Source organism: Micropterus dolomieu, linkage group LG21 (assembly GCF_021292245.1).
Source record: "Micropterus dolomieu isolate WLL.071019.BEF.003 ecotype Adirondacks linkage group LG21, ASM2129224v1, whole genome shotgun sequence".
Classification (NCBI taxonomy): Eukaryota; Metazoa; Chordata; class Actinopteri; order Centrarchiformes; family Centrarchidae; genus Micropterus; species Micropterus dolomieu.
The window spans coordinates 12,005,974-12,030,676 of record NC_060170.1 but is presented as its reverse complement, the minus strand read 5'-3'; the positions used below and the strand labels follow the sequence as shown (position 1 = coordinate 12,030,676).

The 24,703-nt window shown below is 39.4% G+C and overlaps 1 protein-coding gene across 1 annotated transcript; it reads right to left on the bottom strand.

Moving 5' to 3' along the window:
• Positions 1-529: 529 nt before the first annotated feature.
• Positions 530-22,959, bottom strand: LOC123960681 (calcium-binding protein 7). The gene is made up of 5 exons (XM_046035587.1): positions 22,851-22,959; positions 5,781-5,924; positions 5,525-5,637; positions 3,777-3,927; positions 530-1,410 (listed from the first exon to the last, which is right to left on the bottom strand). Exons 1-5 carry the CDS (start codon positions 22,957-22,959, stop codon positions 1,280-1,282), a joined length of 648 nt encoding a protein of 215 aa, XP_045891543.1. The 3' UTR covers positions 530-1,279.
• Positions 22,960-24,703: the final 1,744 nt, after the last annotated feature.

Genomic DNA, 24,703 nt, shown 5'->3' with positions numbered 1-24,703 from the left:
GTCCATTGGTGCTAACGCTTTTGAAGATTCACATCTGTTCAAAGCATTGTGAGATGTCTATTGTACACACATTTATTGCTCCATAGCAACGCATCCAGACAGAAAAGAAATTTTAAAAAAAGAACAAAATGCATTCCTGTGCGTATGTATCAGCACTCCCAACCAGATCAGTTTCAATGCATATTCTTTAAATAGTTGAGTGGCACGAGTCGTTTGCTGTGACTGATGATAATCAGGTGCCCAAACGGGGCAAAGGGTCCATAGTTTAGCAATCCCGAAAATATTTTTTTACGAGCATGTACTAAAGCAGCCCTTCTTCTTCATGCAGTTGTATGCTTTACTTTTGCTGAAATTGCTGATATCCCCACCACACATAATTGCTCACAGTTGTCATAAGTAATTGAAAACAGCTCTGTTACACAGTCATAATGATTAATACATTGATAAGAACTTTTACAAATGTGTCAAGACAACTGTTTAAATCCATGCATTTCATGCATAGATGATGGTCATTCTCTGAGGCCCACAAGGCCCTGCTGTGGAGACAGAGAGAGCTGAGTGTTCACTGCATGTCCAGCCAGTTACCTGTGCATTCAGATTGCACCTTCCTCCTGAGAGCCATTCACCTGCGTCATCCCGCTCCATCCTTCTCACGCTGAAGCCCTGCAGTCAGTGAATGAGTAAAACTGTCCACACGATGACATGCACCTCCCTGCAAACCATTTTATCTGTTTCTTACAAAGGTATTGTTATTCCCAAGTGGTTTCTGAACTATGTTGCAACACATACAACAGCTCCACAACACTTTGCACTCCAGACCTTGCACATAACTGCACTTTCTTATCTAATTTTCTCCAATGTCATTACAATATTTCACAGATTTCTTTCTACTCGTTTATAATAAACCACATGGTACACTGGACAAATACAAAACTGGACACTACACTTCTCTCTATAGCTGCCACCATACTGAAAACACTGCTCGAGTGCACACAGCTAATGAATACTAAATGTTGTTTTACGAAGAGTGATATGTATAGTCAGCTGTCCACTTTAAACACATGTGAGGTCCTGTTGTCCTTGAAGCTCTGTAAGTTGTCAGCATGTCAGCAATTCCTGCACATGTAGTGTCCTTGGTAACTCCAGTTACTCTACGGTCATATGTTGGCCTGTTTTACAGCTGTGCGATTGTCTGTTATTTGTTTTTTGTTTTTTTAGCTTTATCTGTATCTGTAAGGCAGCCTTTAGGTGGTGTTCAAGGCTGAAAATGCCACAGTTCCTATTTCATGCCACTCCGCAGCACCTGATTGGCTGCGATGAGCATGACGCTGATGATGAAAGCTATGGCAAAGGCGCATATGAGGCTCTTGCGCACACAAGTTTGCTTGACTTGCTGCGTCGGGCTGGAAGCTGGGGGAAAAGAAGAGGTGGGAGGGAAGGAGAAAAAATTACCTGAAGATCCATTGAATCAGGTGTTATTTAATGCTTGAAAGATATCTGATGAGTGAACAAGTTCATCACAAAACTTTACAATTACATGAACACAATCACACAAAAAAAAAAGATGAAACTGCCAAGAATATTTGTTTTCACACCTGTACGCTGCTTAACTGCATCTGGATTAAAATGTTGATTGGAGTTTTGAAACAACAAACAAATGGATTGGCACCTGACTGGCAAATTAAAGGATGCTCATCAAAACACCAGTGCTCCAAGAAAACGTGTCACATACCAGCAGAATCATCTGAAGAACCAAGGCATTTGAAGCAAAACAAATATTTCAAACTGCTTAAAATTTATCTTGCTTTTGATGTATCATTGAGTGTTTTTCTAATAGAAAAGAAAAGATATTTGTCATTGCAAATAGGATGGTTTGTAATGGCTCCAACCATCATTAAACCTATATGAGTACATTAGATAGATTATCATATAAAAACAAAGAATCCTAACAGCCTGTAAATTAACCATTAAAGGAATACTTTAATAATTTACTGAAGAGGTGGAATTTACCTTTATACTGTGGCCATTTTCCCTAAAACTGCCTCTACTTCTACTTCATTTAGTGATTTCCTGCAATTCTGACAATGACTTTAAAATGAGCTCCAGACAGTGTGTGTAGGTGGAAAGAGTTTAGCAACAGTGTGGTAATTTTATCAGGTGAGGAGAAAGCGAGAGGGGGGAGGGGAAGATGCCATTTGCTGCACAGAGTTGCTCGAATTACAAAACAGCTGCTTAAAAGGGCACAGTATTTCAGACACTGCTGAAGTACATTATGATTAATTGAGGCTGCTGATGTGAAAAATTGGTATCACTGCTGTTTCAACAACACAATTCTCCTTAAGCGATTGCTGGACTTTGGTAGAAAAAAGTGAGACTAGAAAAGTTGAGGAATCAGTAAGTGTGAAATGTGTCATTTTAAAAAGCATTATTATTGATATATTGTCATTGGCGTGTGGTGAAAGACTAAGCATGATATGGTGGCTTGCTATGTCATCTTTGATGTAATTTTAAGAAGAGGTTCTGCTTGCATCTTAAATGGTAAATTCACCCAAATCACAAACTACTGACTCCAGCCATGCACATTGCTTGGGTTTTATTTATTATATCTACATCTAAGATTTTAATATAACGAAAGTGAATAAAATCTATTTGTGGTGCTCGAAGCCAAGATAAAATTATGTTTGAAAAAAGTGAACACACACTCTCTCCCATGCTTCCTGTGTGTATCACCTGGGTGGTGTCACTATCAAATTTTATGTAAAGATATATTTGTGACAAATATATATATATATATATAGATAGATAGATAGATATAAATATATTACAGAGCAAATAACACAATCTGCATGGCTTAGTAAACACATACATAGTAATATGTAAATATTAAACTGTATTCCAGAGTCACACTTCACCAACCAAACGAGGACAGGGAAATAATTATTCAGCACTTAAGTTATCATGCCCATGAACACAAATAAAGGAATGGATAAAGAGTAGATGATGTACATGTTGCGACACGTTTCAGCTCTAATTTTGAAAGGCTTATTTAGGGGGCATGTCATAGAAGTAACACCACTGATTGGCTGGCTATATTTGTGGATCATAGTCACATTATCTTTGGTAAACTAGTGTCAATATTATTTGTAGGAAGCGATCTGCAAATACACTGTGATCCACAAAGACAGATTTGGCAGTTGAATGGTGATAGTTGCGCAGAATTTGTACGCATGTCTTGTGGTTTGAAAATGCAAGTTAGACTGTGTTTGTAAACTGTGATGCGTGCATTTGTAGCAACTGCAATTTGTAACAAAAGTGAAACAATCTACAAATAGAATATCACCATCACACGCAGACAAATAATTTTACTATTTTTTAGATTTTGATTAGATTTCTATTTGTGGATCATGAAGAGTTTGTTTGTCGATTCTGAATCTATTTGTAGATCGTGTTTTGTGTTTACAAATTGTCATGTATATTTGTGACTGACAGTCATTTGTACATTTACAATGACACTGATTAATCCCCATACCAATAGTCCAAAACACTGGCTCATAAGAAGCATTTCTTTTCACATAACCTTTGCAGTACTGGACCATGTTCAGTTTTTATATTTGGGTGAAGTCACCCATTGATGTTTAACATACACTAATAAAATATAGACATATGTATTCTAGTTTGGATCTGTGACAGGTATGTGACTATTATATCATCAAATGCAAAATTGTCCATGAAATGCTAAATGCATCACACATCAGAAGTAGGAGGTTCTTCCTTACTGTCTATATCCACCTGGCACTCCCCAGGGTTCTCTATGTGGTTCTCCTCAGTCATGATGATGGTCTCGATGTCTTTCATGGAAAGGTGATCACAGAAGGTGTCGTACAGAAGCCTTTTCAGCTCTTCGACCGTTAACTTCTGCATGTCACACTGGAGATACATAGACATAACTGAACATTAACATGGACACACTGGTGGAAACAATACCACAAACACACACATGCATACAGTATGCAAGAACACACATATAACACATAAAAATGAAAAAAGTACACAATAATAGCAGAAATAGCAGAGTATGAAATACACATAAAATATAAACATGATTTATATAAATATAAAAAAAATAGAATGTGCAGAAAGTTAAACTTCTAAGTACACATCCATTCATATTTTTTCTATTTTTCCTATTTTGATAATTAAGCAGTGTGATTTGTCTACTGGGCATCAAAGCATTGCAACCAAACTTGCATCATGGTGGAAAATTCTACTTTATATAAACGTGCAGAAGTATGGGCAACAAAATGTACATAAAGTACACACTATGGAGTATGGCTCCTGTCAGTGCCATGTTGTATATTATATAACTGCATTATATTGTTATTACCAATACATTAGTGTGTGAGCAGATTTTTACTGGTGTAGTTAGCAGGTGGAACTAATTTCAACCCCTTACATACTGTTGGGTAATTTAACCTATGCATCGTATTTTAGAACCAGATCATCCTAACCCTAACCTGTTTTGTAAAATTGTGTTCTGCAAAGTCCAGCTGTCGGATAAAATTAATAGAGCAAAAATCTTTTATCCAAAGAAACTTAAAATTGCTATATACGTCAGAGGTTGCACACCTCTGGAGCAACTAGGGGTTAAGTGTCTTGCTCAGGGACACATTGGTGGATGTTGCAGTGGGAATGAAACCCAGGTCTCCCACACCAGAGGCATGTGTCTTATCCACTGCTCCATCGCCACCCAGTTAAGTGAAAAAATAATCTGTTATAGCTAAAACCAGCACAATCCCTACATAAATGCCAATCCATGATCTGTGCCTGTTTGGAAAGCTCATCCATGTTACTCATTTTCAGCTTAGACTGAGTGTGACCAGAGGCTCTATGTGATCAATCCAGCAACACACGCGTGATACTACTGTTCACATATAATAATATGTGAAGCTATGCAGCCTTTGCAAGAGTCCCTCAGGTTTCTTGACTCTCCCAGCAGGTGTCTTTGGTTGTGATTCTTTTTATGTACACTGACGGCACCAAGAATTCCCATAATTCCCCTCTCTTTCACGTGCTATTTGGAGCCTCACTTTCTGACAGCCACTCTGGCGCTGTTATCACCTACCAACAAAGGCAGCTTTGACACAAGCTCCATCCCATTCATTTCATCCCACTGTCAAAGTGAGCAGTTGATTATCTAATGAGGTGTCTGTAAATAAATTAATATCTATTTTACATAAAAATTGACGTTAATGCTCTAAGTAATAAGACTGTCGCCACACACAAAAAGGCGGAGATATCACCTCAAAGTCGTGATGAAGAACACAGTTCTTAAGGGAATCCAAACCTCTCCAAGATTCAAATCCTCCCTTTAACAACCCAGTGGATGTGGCAATTAAAACTGGTTTTCTTTTAAAGTCATACAGTGGCGGAGTCTAAATGTTTCTGCGCTTGGAGATTTGCTACAGCTGTGACTCTGCTGTCTTCTCTCTAATAGTCAGGAAAGGAGTAACTGAATAATGAGCACCTTCCAAAAAACAGAGTCAAAGTCAGTGCCGTGGAACTTATCTGGCAACCCAGCTGCCGTCAGCTTTGGGCCCAGAAGAGTGACAAACTCTTCAAAGTCCACCTGGCCATCACCTGTGGAAAAGAGGAGCAGTTGGTATTCATTGTCGTTGGTTTTACTGCCTACTACAGTCCAGCTTTGTGAGCACAAAGAGAGCAAACTGCTCCTGTGCTCTGTGACTCAAGATAATAAAATCCAAGCTGTGTGTTTGCCTCACCGTCCATGTCCAGTCTCTGGATGATGACCTCCAGCTCCACCTCATTTGGCATGTAGCCAAGGGAGCGCATGGCCATTCCCAGCTCCTGCTTTGAGATGAATCCATTCCCATCACGGTCAAATACTTTGAAGGCCTCACGTATTTCTGCAGAGAAGACACACACACACTCGAGCTGAAGTCTTACGGCAGAGCAGGATATGAAAGCAGGAAATGTTCCACGCACCAAAGACACATTTGTTATGCCGCATCAATGCTTGAGTCATAGTTATATGGGGGTTGGCAGCTCATGAGAACAAATATCCCACCATTAAAATGCCAAAAAAAAAACAACAAATAACCCTGCCAAAATAAAACAAATACCCTTGAACAAGAGCTGAGATCAGGACAAATTGTTAACATTTTGAAGGGCAGTGTGCTCTGCCTTCCTTGTATTTTAGATTGTATGGGGATGAATCAAAACCATAAAGTCTTCTTTTCTTTCTGCCAAAAATAGCCTAACAAGATATGTTCTGCTGTCATACCAAGTGGGGGAGGTCTAGCATTATGGTGATTCCTAGATTACTATCAGTCCAATAATTCCTTAGAAAGAAAACAAATGACTGACTTTTAATAAGATGCCTAATATTTTAAACAATTACTGACAACTCAAAGTGAATGCTGAACCCATCTGTGTAAGAGCTGACATTAAAATCAAATAATGTGAAAGGATTAGTCATACTACCATGCACTGAGCTCCACTGCACAAAATGTGTACTACAAAATCTATGTATATACGTGGTGTAGAAAATATAATAGCCAAATAGACCCAACTTTGAGACAAGGTATGGCGGACCCAGAGATAAAAGTGACTGATTACTAGACTTAATGAAGTGAATGTGCGTCTATGCTTTAGTCAAAAAACATTTTTATATGTTTATATATTCATTTTGAACTCAAAATAACCCAAATGATATCATCAGGGATATCTCAATTTGTTCTAGACACTACACATTTTTAACAGAAAGCCTACATTAAAAACTGTTCACATGGAGTTTTAAAGATATTGGTGTTTACCAGGCAGGGAGGGTCTAACCAAGAGATAATATTCTATACACTCATTTGCCCCCAAAAGAAGCGGTACTGGAGCATGATTCAAGCTGGAGATGAGGCAACACTTAGCATTTAAAAAAATCTGTTCTGCGCTCCATCCAAAACCCTCTCGCTTGCTCTCCCTGCTCACTTTCCACTCACGTGTTGAATATGAAGTTGTCTCAGATATTTCCAGTCCAGAATCGTTTATATAATCAGTTTCTTTTCATAAGTGACAATTTCAGTCTGTGATTCAACAGAGGAATTGAGTGAATTGTTTGCTTTTTCAATAGATGCAATGTCGTTGCGTACAAATTCTGGGCTACTAAATCATTTGGGGGTTTTTTGGGATGATTTTGGTGTACTTTTGCCCAAAATAACAGTGGTTAAAGAAAGCTTCCAAGTCTGTTAAATGACACTGAGATTATTCTGCAGTGGGTTTAGAGAAGCAGAGGAATGGTTGGTGTGGGCTGATTGGTGCTTTAGTTTTTCTTACATAAAATACATTTTCTTTGAGTAGCTGCTAGCTGCTCTGTCTCTAAGGGTCCTTTCACACATGAAAATCCACACCAAGGTTGGAACCATGTTCCTGTGTTGATACATTTTGATACATTCGGTTAGTTTTGGTTTGGTCTCACATTGCAATTCGGTGAGCGCACTAAAGAACTTTTACATGACATACTTGCATCCATCTATGTGGGCTGTGTCTCCCTATACTTTACATTGATTGGTTTGTAAACAGTTCCATGGGTGGCTTTGATAAGAATGAATGAATGAGGGATAAACAGATACATTATCATTGAGACTGCGTTATTATTATGGCATTACTACATGCAGCACCAACTTAACTTGAGGCTAGTTCAAATTCGCCAAATTAAAGTCCTTGTTGTGTGAACACTATATCGTTGCAATTGGCAGGAAAGGAGGAGAAGACAGCAAGCAAGGTTTAAAAGATGAGCTTTCACGGGAGATTTATAATTGTGTCCTTATTTCAGTGCATTTCTCTGTGAATTTGTTTGTTTCTGGTTTACACAGGAACCTCCAAATTTCCTGTAAATGGCCATCCAAAAAATGCTTTCACACTAGGAACAAACAGAACCATGTTTTAGTTTGATCCAGACTGAGAGTACTTCTTTTCATCTGACCAAATTTTGTATGTTTGGTCCAGACCGTGGTCCGGGAGGGGTTTCACACCTGTAATTTTAGTTTGGGTCAAAGTCTAGACCAAATGAGGTAGGTGTTAATGCCCACTAAGATGCTGCCATGTTGAATCTTACCTCCAAAGACCAGTTCATGTGATAGTCAAACAATGCTCCTCCCAAGATTTCCAACCTTGCAACAAACTAGCTTGACTTAGACTAAGAACAAAAATGTATTAAAACACCCAAAATACAACAATTTTGACCATTCATAACCTGTTTCTGGTGCAATACTAAACCTTTGGAATACCCCCTTAACATGAGTCAATAAGGTGTGATGCGATTTATGACGCAGCAAAAGATCTTGCAGTACTGGACACACAGTTTAAACTCTTAGGAGCAAAAAGAAGAAGAGTAGAAGATGTCCCCCACTAATACAGGTACACAATCACTACAGCAAATCTGTTTAATCCTTAGTTCAGCCACACTGCATTCTCTGCTTGTTTACTTTTCATGAGGGACTATATCCCTTCATTTATATGCATTAACATCCACAACCAGGGCACCAACAGTTTTAGACTTGTCACATCTTCATGTCACACGCCTGATTAGCACACAAAATCGCAGGAGATGAATGTTAAGATAGAGATGAGAAAAATGAGAAAATCACATGAAATGTAGGTAATCTCTCTACCATAACGTTTGTTGGAATCTGGAAATTAAAATGCATCATTAAATAGTCCTGCAAGAGTCACACTCATGCTTTGGAATAAGGTTCAGAGAATTAAGGTATTTTATAGACAATTATAGATTAGGCCAATGTAAAGATATTTTTATAAATTAATTGTTCAGTGGGTTTTGAATGAATAATTGAAACAAAACAAGAACTGAATGCTGTTGCTAAATTATGCATAATTTGCCTCTGTTATACAAGTGACTGAGAATAACAGCCTTCTAGGTAGGCAAAATAAAAATTCAAATGTGAATTACAATTACTTTCTCTTCTCAGTTTACAGCCAATTAGCTGTTGTTAAGTTCCTGAATTGTAATACAAAACACACTTTATCCATCCACTGCATAGCCCAAAGTCCTGTCGATTGAGAATTGCTGCTCCGGTGATTTGTGTCAGAACGGCGACAAATGGTCAGCCTCTGGCCAAAATCCACAGCGTGACAGTCTGTGACAAATATTTCAGTTAGAAAACAAAACATTAAATATCAATGATTGCAGGACACAGTGTGTGTCATTCTGTGTATAATGTGGTGGCGGGGCAAAAGGAAATACTTTATCAAGTACACGTCCACAGAATAGAAATGCTGCCGCAGGGACAAGGGTACTTGACAATCATGTATTAAAATGGATTACATCTGGGGATGCAATTTATAAAACCAGGCAGATTGACATTTGCAGCAGCTATTTTTCACATTGTTTTTCCCTACAAAATGTCTTATTGGTAGTATAGTTTGAATCATTGAGAGCCTCCAGCTGTGTGTTTTTTTCCTTCCCTGGGTGTGATCTTATTGTTTGTAGAATAACAATACCTCAGTATCCACCTGAGGTCCCTGCTCCATCTGTTTACTTTAGAAAGAGGGGCTTTCCAGCCGACACTTGCTGAAAAAAACATGTTGCCACCACGTAGGAGGCAAACACACTCTTAAATAAGGTGCCAAAACAATTTTAGCTAATACTGTGTCTCCCCTAAAAGCTTTATTTATTGATCAAAGGCCAAGTTGAGCAAAAAATCTTGACTGGTGAGTGGTGTGTAGTATATTTCATATAAAAAGTTTGTATTGTGTAATATAATAGAGCCACAATTTGTTGTGGATTTTATACTCTGTCACAAACCATTCACGGATCACAGATGCTTAAGTGCCGCATGGGCCAGAAATATAATAGATGGCTTATCAAATCCAGTGAGGTATATACAACCATAAAGCCAGAATATATAGCGATTGTAAATATATTATCAAAACCACTTGGCTCAGCTTGAAATCGAGACAAATAGAGTAGTACTAGAATGAAGTAACCAATCTCTAAAGAAAAGCAAACCATACATAATCCCCACTCCAATTTATCAAAGGAGTCTGACTAATCATCCTCTAAAAGAATTAATTTCTCTTTTTGACCACACGCCATCCAGACAGAGTGTTATCTTCTTTGAGAGTTTATCTTAAATGTCCTGAGGAGAGACAACTGTATTCTCCCATTTTCACTTTATTCTGTGAGCCCAAAATGTGGCAAATTCACATGTATACCCCCACAGTGACTCTATGGTCATTGAGAAACTGCGTCTGTCAGAATACAAAATGTTCTCTCTCCCCTGACTGTGAATAGATGCTCTGGCAAAAATAAAGGGAATAGCTCTGATATTGGTGTATACCTGCACGCTGCACAGATGACCTGAATTGTCCCATCCAATCATGAATGAACAAAAACAAGTGTGCACAAAATTTAATCACCGCCTATTCATATAGCCTTGAAATAAATTGATCTAAATACGAGACACACATACTTAAAGCAATCTATTTTGATGGAACACTGATTTGTAAGAGAGTGAATGGCTTCTCTGTCATTGCCACTACTGGCTCGCTGCGCTATAGCTATACTGTGCAATGTAACATTGGAATCCCGGGTAGGATATTTACTCATACTCCACTCTTCAGCAAGCAAGCTATATGAAGAAACAAAAAGTTTAAAATGTACTATGTAGGTTCTTTGGAAGCTAGCTTGGTATTCTCAGTATGGATATCATGGCAGAGGCTGCAAAGAGGCCGAAGAAGACTTCGGAGGAAACAAGGAAGAGAAAAAGAGAGAGACTGAGCAAGAGACTTGACAAGAGTAAATATTGGACTGACTTTATCTCATTGGTGAGAGCTAAAAGAGCTGAAAGGATACAAGACAGATGCTGGGCTGGCATTCTTGCTTTTGGACTACATTTACATTTACTCTTACTCATTTGGCAGATGCTTTTATTCAAAGCAACTTACATTTGAAGATGAAGAAAGAGATCTACATGTGACAATAGATACTAATAAAAGCAGCAATAAATACTAGTAAGAGCTACTAGCCCGTACGGCATAAATGGGATAAATACCATGGGGAAGAGGTAAGAATTAATGAATAGTGCAATCTATAAGATAACTGTAAGGAGGCAAAAAAAAAGGCACAGGAAGTTCATGTTAGAGGTTGGGAGTTAGAGGTGTTATGAGTGGAAATGTTCTAAGAAGAGATGAGTTTTTAAGAGCTTCTTGAAGTTATAGAGAGACGCCCCTGCTCTGATGGCAGGTGGTTGTGTGTAGGAATGGCAGAGCCAGATTAGTAAGTAATAACCTATTAGCTGGATGTTTGGCTGTGTTAGCAAAGTTGGCGACAGGCTAGTTTTCGATCATGATGTAATCCATGTAATGCATGTCTACAGCTGTCCTTATTTACAACAGCGGTAAATTACACTGCCAAATCGCGCAAAAAAACACATCTTATGTAATGTTGCTTTGAATGCATAGAAAGTCAGTAGCTACAATCCACTATCATGTCCACAGACTAATTGTAACTTCACTAGCAAGAAAGCTGCCGCAACAATATGTCATTTAAAGGTTTTATGAAGATTCTGAATGTATATGATAGAGGACGGATGAATGGATGTGAAGGGGAAGGGTGACGGTGAAAGAAGAATGTCTTCTGATAGACTGGTCTGGGAGGATAAATGGAAGACCGGGCGGAGGAGACTCTGTGTGGGGGCTCTGTCTCCGGAGTGTTTTCACCCGAGTTTATTACAGGCAATCCAGACTGTACCTAGATTAGACATGAGAGAGGCACTGCATTGAACAAGAAGGGATGGGAGAGGATGAGTGGATGAGGGAAGAAGGAATAAAGGGATGATGGGTGAGGGAAGAAGGGAGGAGGGGGAGAGGATGAGTGGATATGTGTAGGGATGAAGTGATGAGGGGGGAAGGTGAATAGATGAAGGCAAAGGGAGGGTGGGTCAACACTCAGAGACAAAAGGGGCAGGATAAATAGCACGGGTTAAGACTGGCTTGAAGGTGTGGCTCAGCTATTAACCTAAGTTAATACGTTACTTCATTAATTGTCTGTATCTCGAGCCAATGTGTATGTGTTTAGTATCCCCTCAGGGATGGATAAAGTAATTCTTCTTCTTCTTCTTCTAAATCATTGAGGTAGTGGATAGAGATCTTCTTGCTTGCCACAATGACAGGAGATTTGACTTTTTCACACTGTTGGCTAATTCATCAGATTTAATCATAGCAACTCTTTCCTGTTTAACAATTCCTCTTGGATATAACACAATGATCATATTACATGTTGTCATTTGATCCCTTGTTAATATAAAATATTGATCAGAGCAGGTTTAAGTTCTCAAGACTTGGAATCTTGGTGGTTGCCAAATAGCAAACCAGTGAGCGTGGATAATAATTATAGCAAAATGCCATTATGGATGGTTTTAAATTAAAAAAGTGATGTGAATAGCAACGATGGGTGTTCAAATAGGTTGTGAAATAATTTTTCCATATTTGTTGAAGTCAAAATGTACCCGTTTAGAGCAGTTTGAACTGACATAAAAGTGGACAAATAATGAACTTGGCATTCCATTTAAATTAGATTGTCACCATTTTAGATTTGTCCTTCATTGCTGCAGGTTTTATAATTGCTTCTGGATTCTTTAAACTCCAACTCTCACTTTCAGCTTTAATTACATTTACCGTTACTACCCTATTAATATACATATGATTTTCTTTTTTTTTTTGATTTTGAAGCTGCTGTTGTTGCATCTTCCACTCTGTCTCTGGGACCACGGCTCCACCAGGGAGGCGTGAATATTTTTGTTGAAAGCATGTGGTATTTGCTTTGATGTAGAGAGGTGCTTGTTGGCCTTCAAAGTTGCCATGCAGTCCCCTGTGGTGGGATCTGACAGAGGATGAAAAGCCCATGTTAAGATTGTGTGCTGTGAGAGTCAAGCATCTGAAGCTGAACTCCCATAAGAGAAAGGTGCAATGTACTCACACTACACTGCTCTCCCCGTGCACTGTTGTATATCAATGAAGTGCACTGGAACCTTGCTGCAGCACTGAACAGTCTGTGAACTGTACTACTGCACTAGACAAAGTCAGGAATCACTTGGAAACGGAGCTGACTCAAGCAGACAAATAGAAAGTGCTCGGATCATGACAAGGGGCATGACATCAACTTTCTGTGTGGTGTTTTCTGTTAGACTCTCGACAATATAGTGATAGAGGATTGAGGTGGATTTTAAGAATGTCATCATCTTTGACTGTATATATATAACAAAAAAAAAAGTAATCACAAAAAAATGGGTGATATGAACTCTTCTCATCCTCACATAACAGAAACACATCACATGGGAAATGTTTACATAGCTTTTCAAGGCATGCCTGGAGCAAATCTTTATTTCTGGCTAAATTTAGCATCAGTGAAAACTTTTGCTAATTACATGCGGTGCACTCTGAGCAGAACAGGGTAATGCCGTAGCTTTTGGGGCAGTGAAGTGTCCGGGAATGTAATCCAAGGCCTGTTTTTCGGAGCCAGAGATCCTCTTTGCCTCAGTCAGACCTGCATCTGCTCAGAGCTGCTTTGGATCGGTAATTGCAGCACACCCACTCTTTATGTAAGAACTTATCAGTGTGAGAAAAACACAGCTTTGCTTTGTGTGTGTGTGAACCTCATGCAACTATTTTTAAACACCCATAGCAACCTTAATCCATCTTTATGTGGATAAGGGCTGACTTGGGCACTCGGAAGATTTGAATATTACCATAACAGGCTTCTAATAAGGCTCTGGAGTATTCAAAAGGGGTATGTGGCAGAGTCATAAGTCGCCTGTGTCTTAAGTAAAAATCCCATCTCTGTATCTGGATAGAAACTCCTCCATTCATTATTATATTTGAAGCGCTTTAACCCTGCCAATGCAACACTGACACGACCACAGGGAGAAACTGGAAGAGAAAAAAAAAGTTGGAAAGGTCGAGGTACTTTATCCTCAGTAAGAAAAAAATCCCCCAGCTAACTTCTTAAACCCCACTTGACCTTGAATGATTGAAGTCAGTGAAAAGCTGTGAAATTGTAGCCTGTCTTTGTTGCTTCTTTCAGTTTTCTTTTCCAGCAGGAAAGGGGAATCATTGATCTATCTCCATTTTTCCCTCCCTCACTCTTATGTTTTCAAAGCTGCAAGTTTTCATCATCACAGCCGATACCAAGCTGAGCCACGGCCAACATCCACAAGGAAGCACCTCAAACAAAGGTCAGATGAACAATCAAAAGCCTCTGCTATGCATTACAGCTTATCCAACACTCCCTCATCAGTTCCACCACGTTAACGGTACATGCTCGCTAATGGATCCCGTTTTTCTACCGCTGGATTTTGTTACTGTCTGATGTAGACTTTGCAGTATTGTTCATTAAAGGGAGGAAATATTACACAGGGGGGAAAGCACTTCACCTCCAAGAACTCATCATAGTTAATTTCGCAGGTAATAAAGGCTGTTAGATTCCCTCCTTCATTGCAATTGATCAAAAAAGTAAATGGCTTAACTTTAACCTACCCATCAGCCGTAATCAGAGCACTTTATGATATTCTCTGCTAATTTGCCCCTTGTTTACCATCAAAACCCAATTTGGCAAGTTACGATGTCATGCCAGATTACAGCGAGACTGAACATTTCTGGTCTTCAGATCATGTCATTGACCACAAACTACATTCTGTGATCACTATTGAAAAGGCACCAGGAAATATCGATTGACAACATTTTCTCTGGTTCACTATTTTGGAATAAATGCAAAGAAATTAACATATTTCCTCTGTAACAGTAACAAAATCCACCTACCTTTAAAGCTCACTAATTAACATGTTATTTCAAAATTGTTTAATCTGTAGCTACAAAAACCAAAGTGAAAAAATGACATTTGACATTTTTCTGGGCATTAGGTGATGGATTATTTCTTGACCAGGCACAGTAACTAGCTGGAGTCTTCAGTGAAGCCAACAAATGGTGAATTGTCAGTTTCAGAAGGACAGATTAAACAAACAAGATACAATGTGTTAATTAGTGAGCTTCAGAGGTGTTGGTAGATTTTGTTACCTATAGCCTTCCAGTTTCCAGTCTTTATGCTAAGCTAACGGCCGACTGTAGCTTCACGTTCACGTACAGGCATAGTTAATCTTCCCATTTAACTCACCTCTAGAAAGCGAATAAACATATTTCCAAAAATGTCAAACGTTTGCTTAATAAAAAAAAAACATTTCAGTGGTTATTTCCAGAATACCATTAAGTTTATGTTAAACTTCAGCCAATAATATCGTCACAAACTCCACAATTTTTCCACGAAACCACACTTCTTTTAAAAAAGCTGTTTTAGTGGACAGATACAACCTGTGGCTCACCGGCTGTGGTGCTGGGTCACGTCGTCCTCTAACAAATGGCTCATTACATCTCACATCTTTGTCACCATCTATGTCAAGTACAGCTTTTTCATATGCCGCTTGTCTCATCCAGGCAGGTGATACATGTGCAACCGAGAGAGCCATTTTGAAATCCATTTCTGCCCTCCTGCCTGTCTGGCAGATTGTGTAAGACGACCCTCCATCATGTAGGTAGAGCGAGAACAGTTGAGGATTGAGCGGACTGACAAGAGACGTACAAAAAAAGATTTATAATTCTCAGCCTGATTGTATGTAAGCAAGGTGTTTTCATGGGTGTCCCCAGCGCCGCATGTGTGGAATGTCACAAATCATGTCCTTTTTCAAAATGGATGGAAGTTGATCTTCGTGTCTTGCTTGTGTTTCTCTCCTTCATGTAGGTGTATATCTTTTTTTTGTCTTTTGTGGTCGTTAATGATAATCAGGAACGCCTCTGAGGCTTTTCTAGCACTCATACAGAACAAACTGATGGACCTTTCCGCCACACTCATGCAAAGTTATTTACCCATCCTGCATCAGGGTTTTATAGAATAAAAAGCCACAAATCCAAATTCTGGCAATGAACTAAAATAAATATATAAACTGGAAAATTGGCATTTAACTTTGGAGTAATTTAACAATTACAGCAGTCAGTGCCACATGTCTTTCTTCTTTCTAAATCAGTAAGAAAAGCCGTTCGAGTTATAAATTGAGTTTGCAGGCCTTGTAACATTGTCAAAATGATTTGAAAGGCAGAAAGTGGAAATGTAATGATGTTAGTAGTGAAAAAACACTTAATTTATTAGCTTGATTCGCTTTTTTATTTCAGTATTGTTTCAGAGGGAGAATGTTTTGATGAAAACTCAGTTTTTTCTTCTGTTGGGAGATATGAAAAGCTCGTGCCTATGCAAGGGGAAACAAACCGTTAGGACAAAGGATAAAATTAGGTGTTTTTCTGTAAGAGAACAATAATTGAACTAATTATGGCTTCTTGGGAGATAGCCTTGCAAATTGCAGTCAATAGCTAAAGTGAGCAAGACAAAAAAAGTAAACACATCTGGATCGTTTGCACATTACACACTCAAGAAAATGAGCCAGCATATCTGCTGCTATCATGATTGGTCATTTTGTTATGTGTTGTTGTGCAAATATTCTTAGCAGAACAAGCTTTAAAATGGTCTCAGTTGACCCCTTGGAAGTACACCCACATAACACCCACTGATTCTGCACCAGCAATACGTTATGTGCATAATTTCTGTCTTGCCAAGCAGATGCCGGTGTCTTTAAATATCTTCATTTGTATTCATGTAAGTATTTCCAAAGGAATGGAAGTCAACCCTCCACCTCAGGGCAAAGGAATGAGTCAATGTTTTCTGTGGCAGCTACAGTAGGAGTCGAGCTGCAACATCAAGATCGCCTCACAGGCAGTTTATACCATTAAGAACAGAGTGGTGTCAGTGTTTTTTGAGGAGCTGTCAGTCAAAGCGATTTGCAAAGTCTCAAAAACTCTGCCAAGGGAACAACGAAAGAAGTTGAAAAAGAAGCCCCAATGGCATGTGTTAAATTGTTACAGCTGAAAGCAAACTACTTTCAAAAACATAATGCAGTGTGGAAGTCAGTAAGAAAATATTATATAAAGAATATTTACAACCTAAGGGACACATGCAGAGAAAAGAAAGTCCCCAATCAGTCCTGGCCACAAGCCAAGAGTGCATCATCCAAACATACAAACTTAACCTATGGTATTTGAATGTCACTGCTTGTTTTTGAAAGGTTTCACATTCAACCTAACATCCCTGTCCCCACAGATTTTATTTTTCTCTGACACACATCAGACTAACCCTGCGCTGTGTAAGGCATAACTACCTCAATTTAGTAAAATTAATTTGTTTAGAAGGTCTGCGTGTTGTTGTGGGTCTAACTAAAGATACTAAATACCCTCTTTGGTGGAGTGATTTCATTCATTTATGCCAAATAGCCACCGTAGCAACACCATAGCTGACATGCAACTTCCCTTATAGCGCTAAATGAGGTATAGCTGAGGCTGATAGGAATGTCATTAGTTTTGCAGGTATTTGGTCATAAATCAAAAAACAATTTTCAAAATATGACTTTCATGTGGCGTTACATGAAAAGGGATCACCAAAGTTATTACAATTCATCCTGAGGTGGACATGAATGTCTGTGCCAAATTTCATGGCAATCAATCCAACAGTAGTTGAGATATTTCAGTCTGGACCAAACTAGTTAATTGACTGACCAACTGACAGTGCCATTTCTAGAGCCAATGCAGCTAGCATTGCTAAAAACATTAAGGAATTTTCAGAAAGTTTCCGGAATCTTCTCCTTTACAGCAACACACATCTAGCAAAGCCATCTCCAGTGCAAACCTTCTGCACATCGCAATTGTCGCTCTATCAAAGTGTACATACCGTAAACACAGTGACTGCAAGCCAGTACTCTCCTAATCAGCAATAAAATGAAGCAGACCTTCCCACAATCACTTCTATCACATAGCAAATGAAAGAATGTCAGTGCTGTTGCTCTAAACCCAGTTTCTTCTTCCGTGACTTTGGTGCCATTATTCCGATCACTTCCTGTGTGGAGCATCTCAGCCTCCTGTGTCTGGGGGTACAGGCCAATCTGTGTTTGATCAGGAGACAAGTAAAAAGGCCCCTCACTCTGCCACAAGCGTGAACAAATGAAGAGATAACTTCGTAGGCTGTGTTGATTTCGATAACCTCAAACAGTTCCTCGGTGAGTTTGAGTCCCGCTCGGGCACTGTGACAGGTTTGGCTCTGGATACACTTTCATGTTTCTTCGACAGTGATTAAGAGAAGGCTTTCATGCCTGACCAAACACACTGGAACTAGAACTGAGTGTAAGTATCATTAAACATGTATATGGATATGAAACCATAATTTTGGTGTACATTTTAATCTGAGGAATACTTGATTTTCTCATTCCATCTGCAGAAAAAGGGTTCATCGACTGCAGCTGCCATTGAAATAAAGTAGAATCTTTCTTCTCTCTTTCTCTTTTCTCTGCAACCATATTAAATGACTTAGACAGTAATTTTACATCTTGCTTCCAAAGAGAATAACTAGTATGTAGATTGAGATGGTTACAATATATAGCTTTTTGTTATCAATTAATTTATATTTGTAGCTACTTCCCTAATACATTGCTGCAATTATGTTCCTGTTTTGACAACAGGAAATGTATCATTTTGTTAGCTTTTTTAGCAGTCAAATGGATCATTTTTTAATGTCAGGATTTAACTTTTATAAATGTATGAATAGATTAGTTTTTACTCTTCGTCCCAAATGAATAAAGGTGTTTTGAGGTTTCGGGGACAACTCTCTAGAGAATCTGTCAGTTACAAACAGTATTTGGGCCTAATTCATTAAATAAACCCCCCTCAAGCAATCTTCAAAGACAGAGTCAATGAACAAAAGGGCAGACACAGGAATATGTATTATTCTATCTTGAAATTGAGCTTGTCTGTGCAACTCTGAATATAACAAAAGTGAGAAACAATGAAAGGAAAGCCAGAGCAGTATTGAACTGAGACGATAAATAAAATGCACTGATTACAACCTTGTCGGAAAGACGCAAACATTTTGTTCCTGTCTAGAGTAAGCTGCTGGCGTCTGCTTACACGAGCCACACTCTGGGACCTGTTACAAATGCTTTAAGCTCAGCCCTGGGACTATTTTGAAACTGCTTCCAATAGGGTTGTTGTTTGGCTGTGTGGAAATGTAAAACCCACTTAATTCCACCTGCAGTGATATTGACACTGAGCTTTGTGTGTGTGTGTGTGTGTGTGTGTGTGTGGTGGAGGAGGTCTAAACTATATCAAGCTCCTGTAATATGACCAACTGTTTTTTTTCATTACTCTCGTGTAGGAGGGGAAATGGAGAATATGGAGCTCAATTTATGCTCTCATCATTGTACATTTAGTTACTTGCTACCACCCCACACCTTCTACCACACACACACACACACACACACACACAAAGGCTTATCGAGCATCAGAAAAATTGCTTTTTGTTCCAATTATAGCTTTGACAGCCTTCTCGGCTACCAAAGTATGGTGCCAATGGTGCAATCCCTGGGGTGTCCAAGCCAGTAATTGAAAATCAAGTCCTTGGCTATGCGTGCCAATAGGGCTTGAGGCTCCTGTCCCTATACATGCACTCGCACACACATATTCACTAATGTGCAATTTCATTACGTGACAAAGTCCCGTCTCTCTGACGACCGAGCTGATGTATGTGACACCTCAGACTTCCAACCAATTCTCATCTATCTCTCAAGAGATGAGAGCGGTGACGAGACACGGAGATTGATGCTCACGCAACGCGTTTCTCATCTGATCGACGAATACTCGAGATTGTTCAATGCACACTATATTTTGGAACTTAACGACCTTTGATGTAATAACCTAGGTAAGATCAGCCTTTAGGTTTAGTTGAAGTTAGGGTGCTGCAAACCAACCAAATTTTCTCCTTTATATATTGTTTCTGTCTTCTAACCTTTTTATAAAACCCAATAAGATTCTAGGTCTGACTCTCTATTAGACATCTCTGTTATAAAACTCCATTACAGAAATAATAATAGATTTATTTGGAATGTCAGAGTATAGCGCTGCATAAAAAGTACCGTCAACACCACTCACAGATGTAGAGCATACACAAATGCATTGTATTTAACCATGTTTTACAGTGAGGTCTCTAAGAGCATATTGGAATAGCAGACTTTTGAAACATCCTCAGTTCAAAATCACGTTTAAAACAAGTTTTAAGAAAATTTATGATTAAATCGTGAAGTATCAAGCAAATAAAACAATGTTAAACATGTTTTCAGCTATTACAGAGGGCCTGGACCCAAAGAATGTTCTGATTTAGGAAGATACTAAATCAGAGCAGAAATAGATTGTTTCCAAAGGCTATACATTTTGTTTTTAAAGCACAAATCTTAGCACACTCTATGATAAAATATGTATGTAGTCACCTTTTGAACTATTCAACAATCAACAAACCAATCAGCCCTGTCACATTTATATTATTCCCATGTTGCGATATCTGGAAGGAAAAAGCTATGAATCTCAATTACATTCTTGACAACAGCACCATTGAGTCTCCCAGTGACACTGCCTTTAAAGTCTGCCTCTTTCACAACCTGTAAGACATCCCTCACATGGGATCACTAATTCTCTACAACAGCTGAAAAAGGCTTTGTCACCGCTGTTAACTGTGCATTACCTCAGGCTCTCCTATTCTCTTCACAAAGCATCCCATCGCTTTTCCAGTCAAACCGCCACTATAAGTTGAGCTGTAAAGCCAGAACAGCTCACTTTGTCCTGCGACAGTTACTGCGGCAGGAAAGTGCAAGTGGATTTGACTAATTAAAGTTAAAATGAAATGGTGTCTGTTTATCGCACCCAAAGCTGAGCATAAATTAAAGTGGGAGGGCGAAAAATAAATTGAGATTCCTCAATTTCAGCAACCAAAAGCTTCTTCTGGAGTTGATAAAAAAATACTGAAATATGGCACAAATCTTTTTCTTTTTTTTCTTTGCTGCTGCTGTGCACAAAATATATTTCTGTCGCGCAAGGGCTCTGTAGACTGGAAATTATGTTTGACAATAAAGCGCAATAAAGAGTGATGCAATGCTATAATCACGGGCGTGACATCATGCAAAGATCACTTTTGGCGCTGACATGTTGACAATTCTTCTATCACAGGATCAGTTTGTTGCGTGTCAAAGCAAAAGAGAAAGGCAATAGGGTATAAAACACAGAAGGAACAATGGCACCTTAAAACAGCGTGATCTATCTTGCACACATTCGTGTTTTATCTAGATGTTTCTGCTGTTTCTGTTTTTGCATTCTTAAACAGGTGTTGTGTAAAAGGTACTGAGGCCATTCATTGAACACCTTTGGGGAGTCAAACCAAATTCATATTTGGCTTCTTCCACTCAGCTTTTCTAATTAATATCAACCTCAGTACTGAGTAACATTTCCCTGCCAACCTTATTATGTGTCTACCAGTGTGCGTATTGCAGATGCAAACCTCAGTGTGTGTGTGTGTGTGTGTGTGTGTGTGTGTGTGTGTGTGTGTGGGAGAGAGAGAGAGAGAGAAGGACTGTGTGGCTGTGTAATTTCAAATGTGGCCAGCTCTAGGTTCAATTAACGGTTCGGATTTCTCCCTGGGAAATTCTGTGTCAGCACCCACTGACAAGATTGCTCACAAGACCTAGCTTGTCTGTAATTCACACTTCTGCATTTCAGTCATAGCCTAATCAGAAATGTATCTTTTATAGATAGTGTGCACATCATCTTTCTGAATCTGTCAAAAAAAAAAAAGGAGGAGAGGTGCAGTGAACAAATCATTCAGCAGGGATAACGTCAGCTACCTTACAGTGTCACTGCACTGAAAACATGGCATCAACGCAAGAACTTACTTACATCACACATGCATTGGGACTTGAACAATGTCCAGGGGCTGCTGCATGATAATGTCCAGATGTCGCAGGTTCATATCGCAAGTGCTCCAGGCATGAATATCCTCAGAACAATTTGCTCTGAATAGTTGTCATAGTTGTTGGGGGATGTCACTTCTTTTGCTGCTGGGTGCCTCTGCAGTGCTGTAGAAGCTGAATGTGTATATTGATGTAGAAGGATGGTTTTCAAATAACTTTTTTTTTAAATCAAGAGAGGATTTACCCTGGATGTTGGTTAAATAATTTAGTAGCTGTGGTACAAATATTTTACCCCCAGAAAAGATGGAAAAAGGATTGATTATCAAACACTTCTGGATCATCTGGCCGTCGGAAAGTCTGTGTGGCCAGACTTAATGGGCTGATGAAATCTGCTTCTGGTTAAAGACAATGCATCATTGCTGTCATCAAGAAGCAACACTTCATGGCAGAAAGGGTGCAGGGATGCCTTTTTTATTCAACCAAATCAGCTACACACTGGGGGCATATTCAACCAAAACTCTGAATGAGATGCAAATCTATATTTTTAATCAGTGAAAGAAAATTGTAACAAGACAGCTGACCTTTGAGTAACACTGATAATAACAAAGTGAGTAATTATTTTTGCACATTCTGTTACATATCTCAAGATCAGACAAGATCAGAAAAGGGGATGGGGGTGGGGTGGGTTTTAAAATGTATCCAAAACCCTAAAACAGTCCTCTGTCAAGCTGAAAATCAATCATTTCAAATCTTTATCCACGTGTTAAATCTGCATCTGGATCTCTGGAGCGCTGTCCAAGGTGCTGATCTGTTTGAACGAGCTCCACCAGGAGCTGACCACAGACACACACACACCGCCACTACATGAGCTTGTTATGAATTAACAGCTCCTGTGTTGCTCACTAGCCTTGACCACCCTCAGGTATACACGTACAGGTAACATCTCACCTTCAACTTCGTCTTCGGGCAGGTTCACCGGGGTCCTGTAGGAGAGGATGTCAGGGATGGTGCAGACCCCCCGGTACATCAACGTGGAGGTGACTGGATGCATCGGCATGACTGCGACCTTTGGCTGCCACCTGCGCCCTCGTCATACAGAAATGTCTACAGAGAGGGTCCCAACTTCCTCCCGCGGTCACCGAGGGAACAGAGAAGCGAGTCCATGGATAGGGGAAGAGGGGCGAGGTGAGAGGCGGTGGATTCCGCAGCGTGTCTGCCGAAATCTTGCTTTTGGTCAATGACGGAAGAGCAGGGAAAATGTAGGGGGTGTCTTACATTGCATTTTGTTTAAAAAACAATTTCCTTGATAATACACAAAGTCAATGGATAAAAAAACTACCTCAGACTGAGACAATGCGCACACATATACATCACCTTCAATCAAGACAAGCTCCACATCTGAGCTAATTAGTGCGGGTTATTAGTCTGTTGTAAACCGACCAGTCGATACACAGATTTGTAGGTTATCAATCCAATGATTGATTGTGGTTTTAGTCCCAGCGTTTCTCCGCAGAGAGTAAATTCATGCATCCACTTGTTGGATACGTGCGCTCACTTGACGCACTCAGTCCTCAAGATCCAGCCACCTTAATATAATCCACAGAAACGACGTGTTACACTTAAAATATTGATACAACCAAGCAAACCTAAATGTGTCTCTTGAAAGCGTGAGAAAAACGACAGGCAAGCGCGTGTCGGGATCCTCAAAGACAAGAATTGGTCGCTCCTAATTGGTCATGGGCACGGGGGCGCAGTGCGATCCAGTTGTTCCATCTTCAGTTGGAGGAGTGTTTGTTTTTTGTGAAAGGAAGCTCTCTGTGTATATCTGATATGTAGTCTCTCTCTCTCTCTCTCTCTCTCTCTCTCTCAATCCCGTCACTGTTTCTCTGATACATACGTCCGCACAAACACACCCTCCCCTCCCTCCCTCTCTGTTTCTCTTTGTTTTTGTTCAAGTACTCTCTATGTGTGCATTCCGGTTATTCACCGATGTTAAGCTATAGCCAAACCATAAAGTGTGAATGATGACTAAGTATGGTAGGTTTATTGTTGATTAGTAACTCGCAACGCCACTTGCTTATATTTTAACGGATGACCAGGCACTATAATGCATTTGGAGTTTTGCATGATTTAGTTGGCAAGACTGAGGTGACATACAGTAGTATTTAAAATATTATAAGAGAGGACGAGAGAAAAAAGAAGGGGACAGCAATTAAAGTAGTTAATAAATCCCTCTAGCTTTCTCTCATCATCTGCACCATTCTTTTATGTGCTGCTGCTGTGTCACGTGAATTTAAATAAAGTGTCTATCTGTCTTTCTTTCTGTCTGTCTGTCTTTCTCCAGCTGTATGCTTTGCTGCACCACTATCTGTGCAGAGCGATCCAGCTGAAATGAACGGTTGTACTTTTTGACATGTTTGGCTAAGAAGTCCGGGGTAAGATGTAGCAGGGCAGAGGAGCCACTTGAATTTTTGATGACGGTGAGTTGTCTTCTTGGTAATTCCGTAGGCAGGAGTCTGCATTTCAGGCACGTTTCAGACATTTCATTTCAGTCACATACAGGGCCAGCCATGGCCTTCTTGGGACCCTACAATGAGATTTTGTTTTGGGGGCCTTATGTTTCTTTCATGATTTATAAAATGTTCTTGCTTTATGGATAAAACTATAACTGACCATAAATTACAGTAATGTCCTGGCTGTATCTTGGCTAAGCAGTTTATTTGACCAGTGTATGCATCTGTTTTGGGAAACAAAGCAATAAAAGTGAATTATTATTATTATGTAAAGTGGTTATGGAAACA

What these genes read in the sequence shown, in the direction of transcription:
- LOC123960681 (XM_046035587.1), bottom strand. Translation starts at nt 22,959, where the DNA reads ATGCCGATGCATCCAGTCACCTCCACGTTGATGTACCGGGGGGTCTGC. An exon ending in GCCCGAAGACGAAGTTGAAG is followed by an intron (nt 5,925 to 22,850) that starts GTGAGATGTTAC and finishes TCTTCTCTGCAG; the next exon opens with AAATACGTGAGGCCTTCAAA. An exon ending in CCAGAGACTGGACATGGACG is followed by an intron (nt 5,638 to 5,780) that starts GTGAGGCAAACA and finishes TCTTTTCCACAG; the next exon opens with GTGATGGCCAGGTGGACTTT.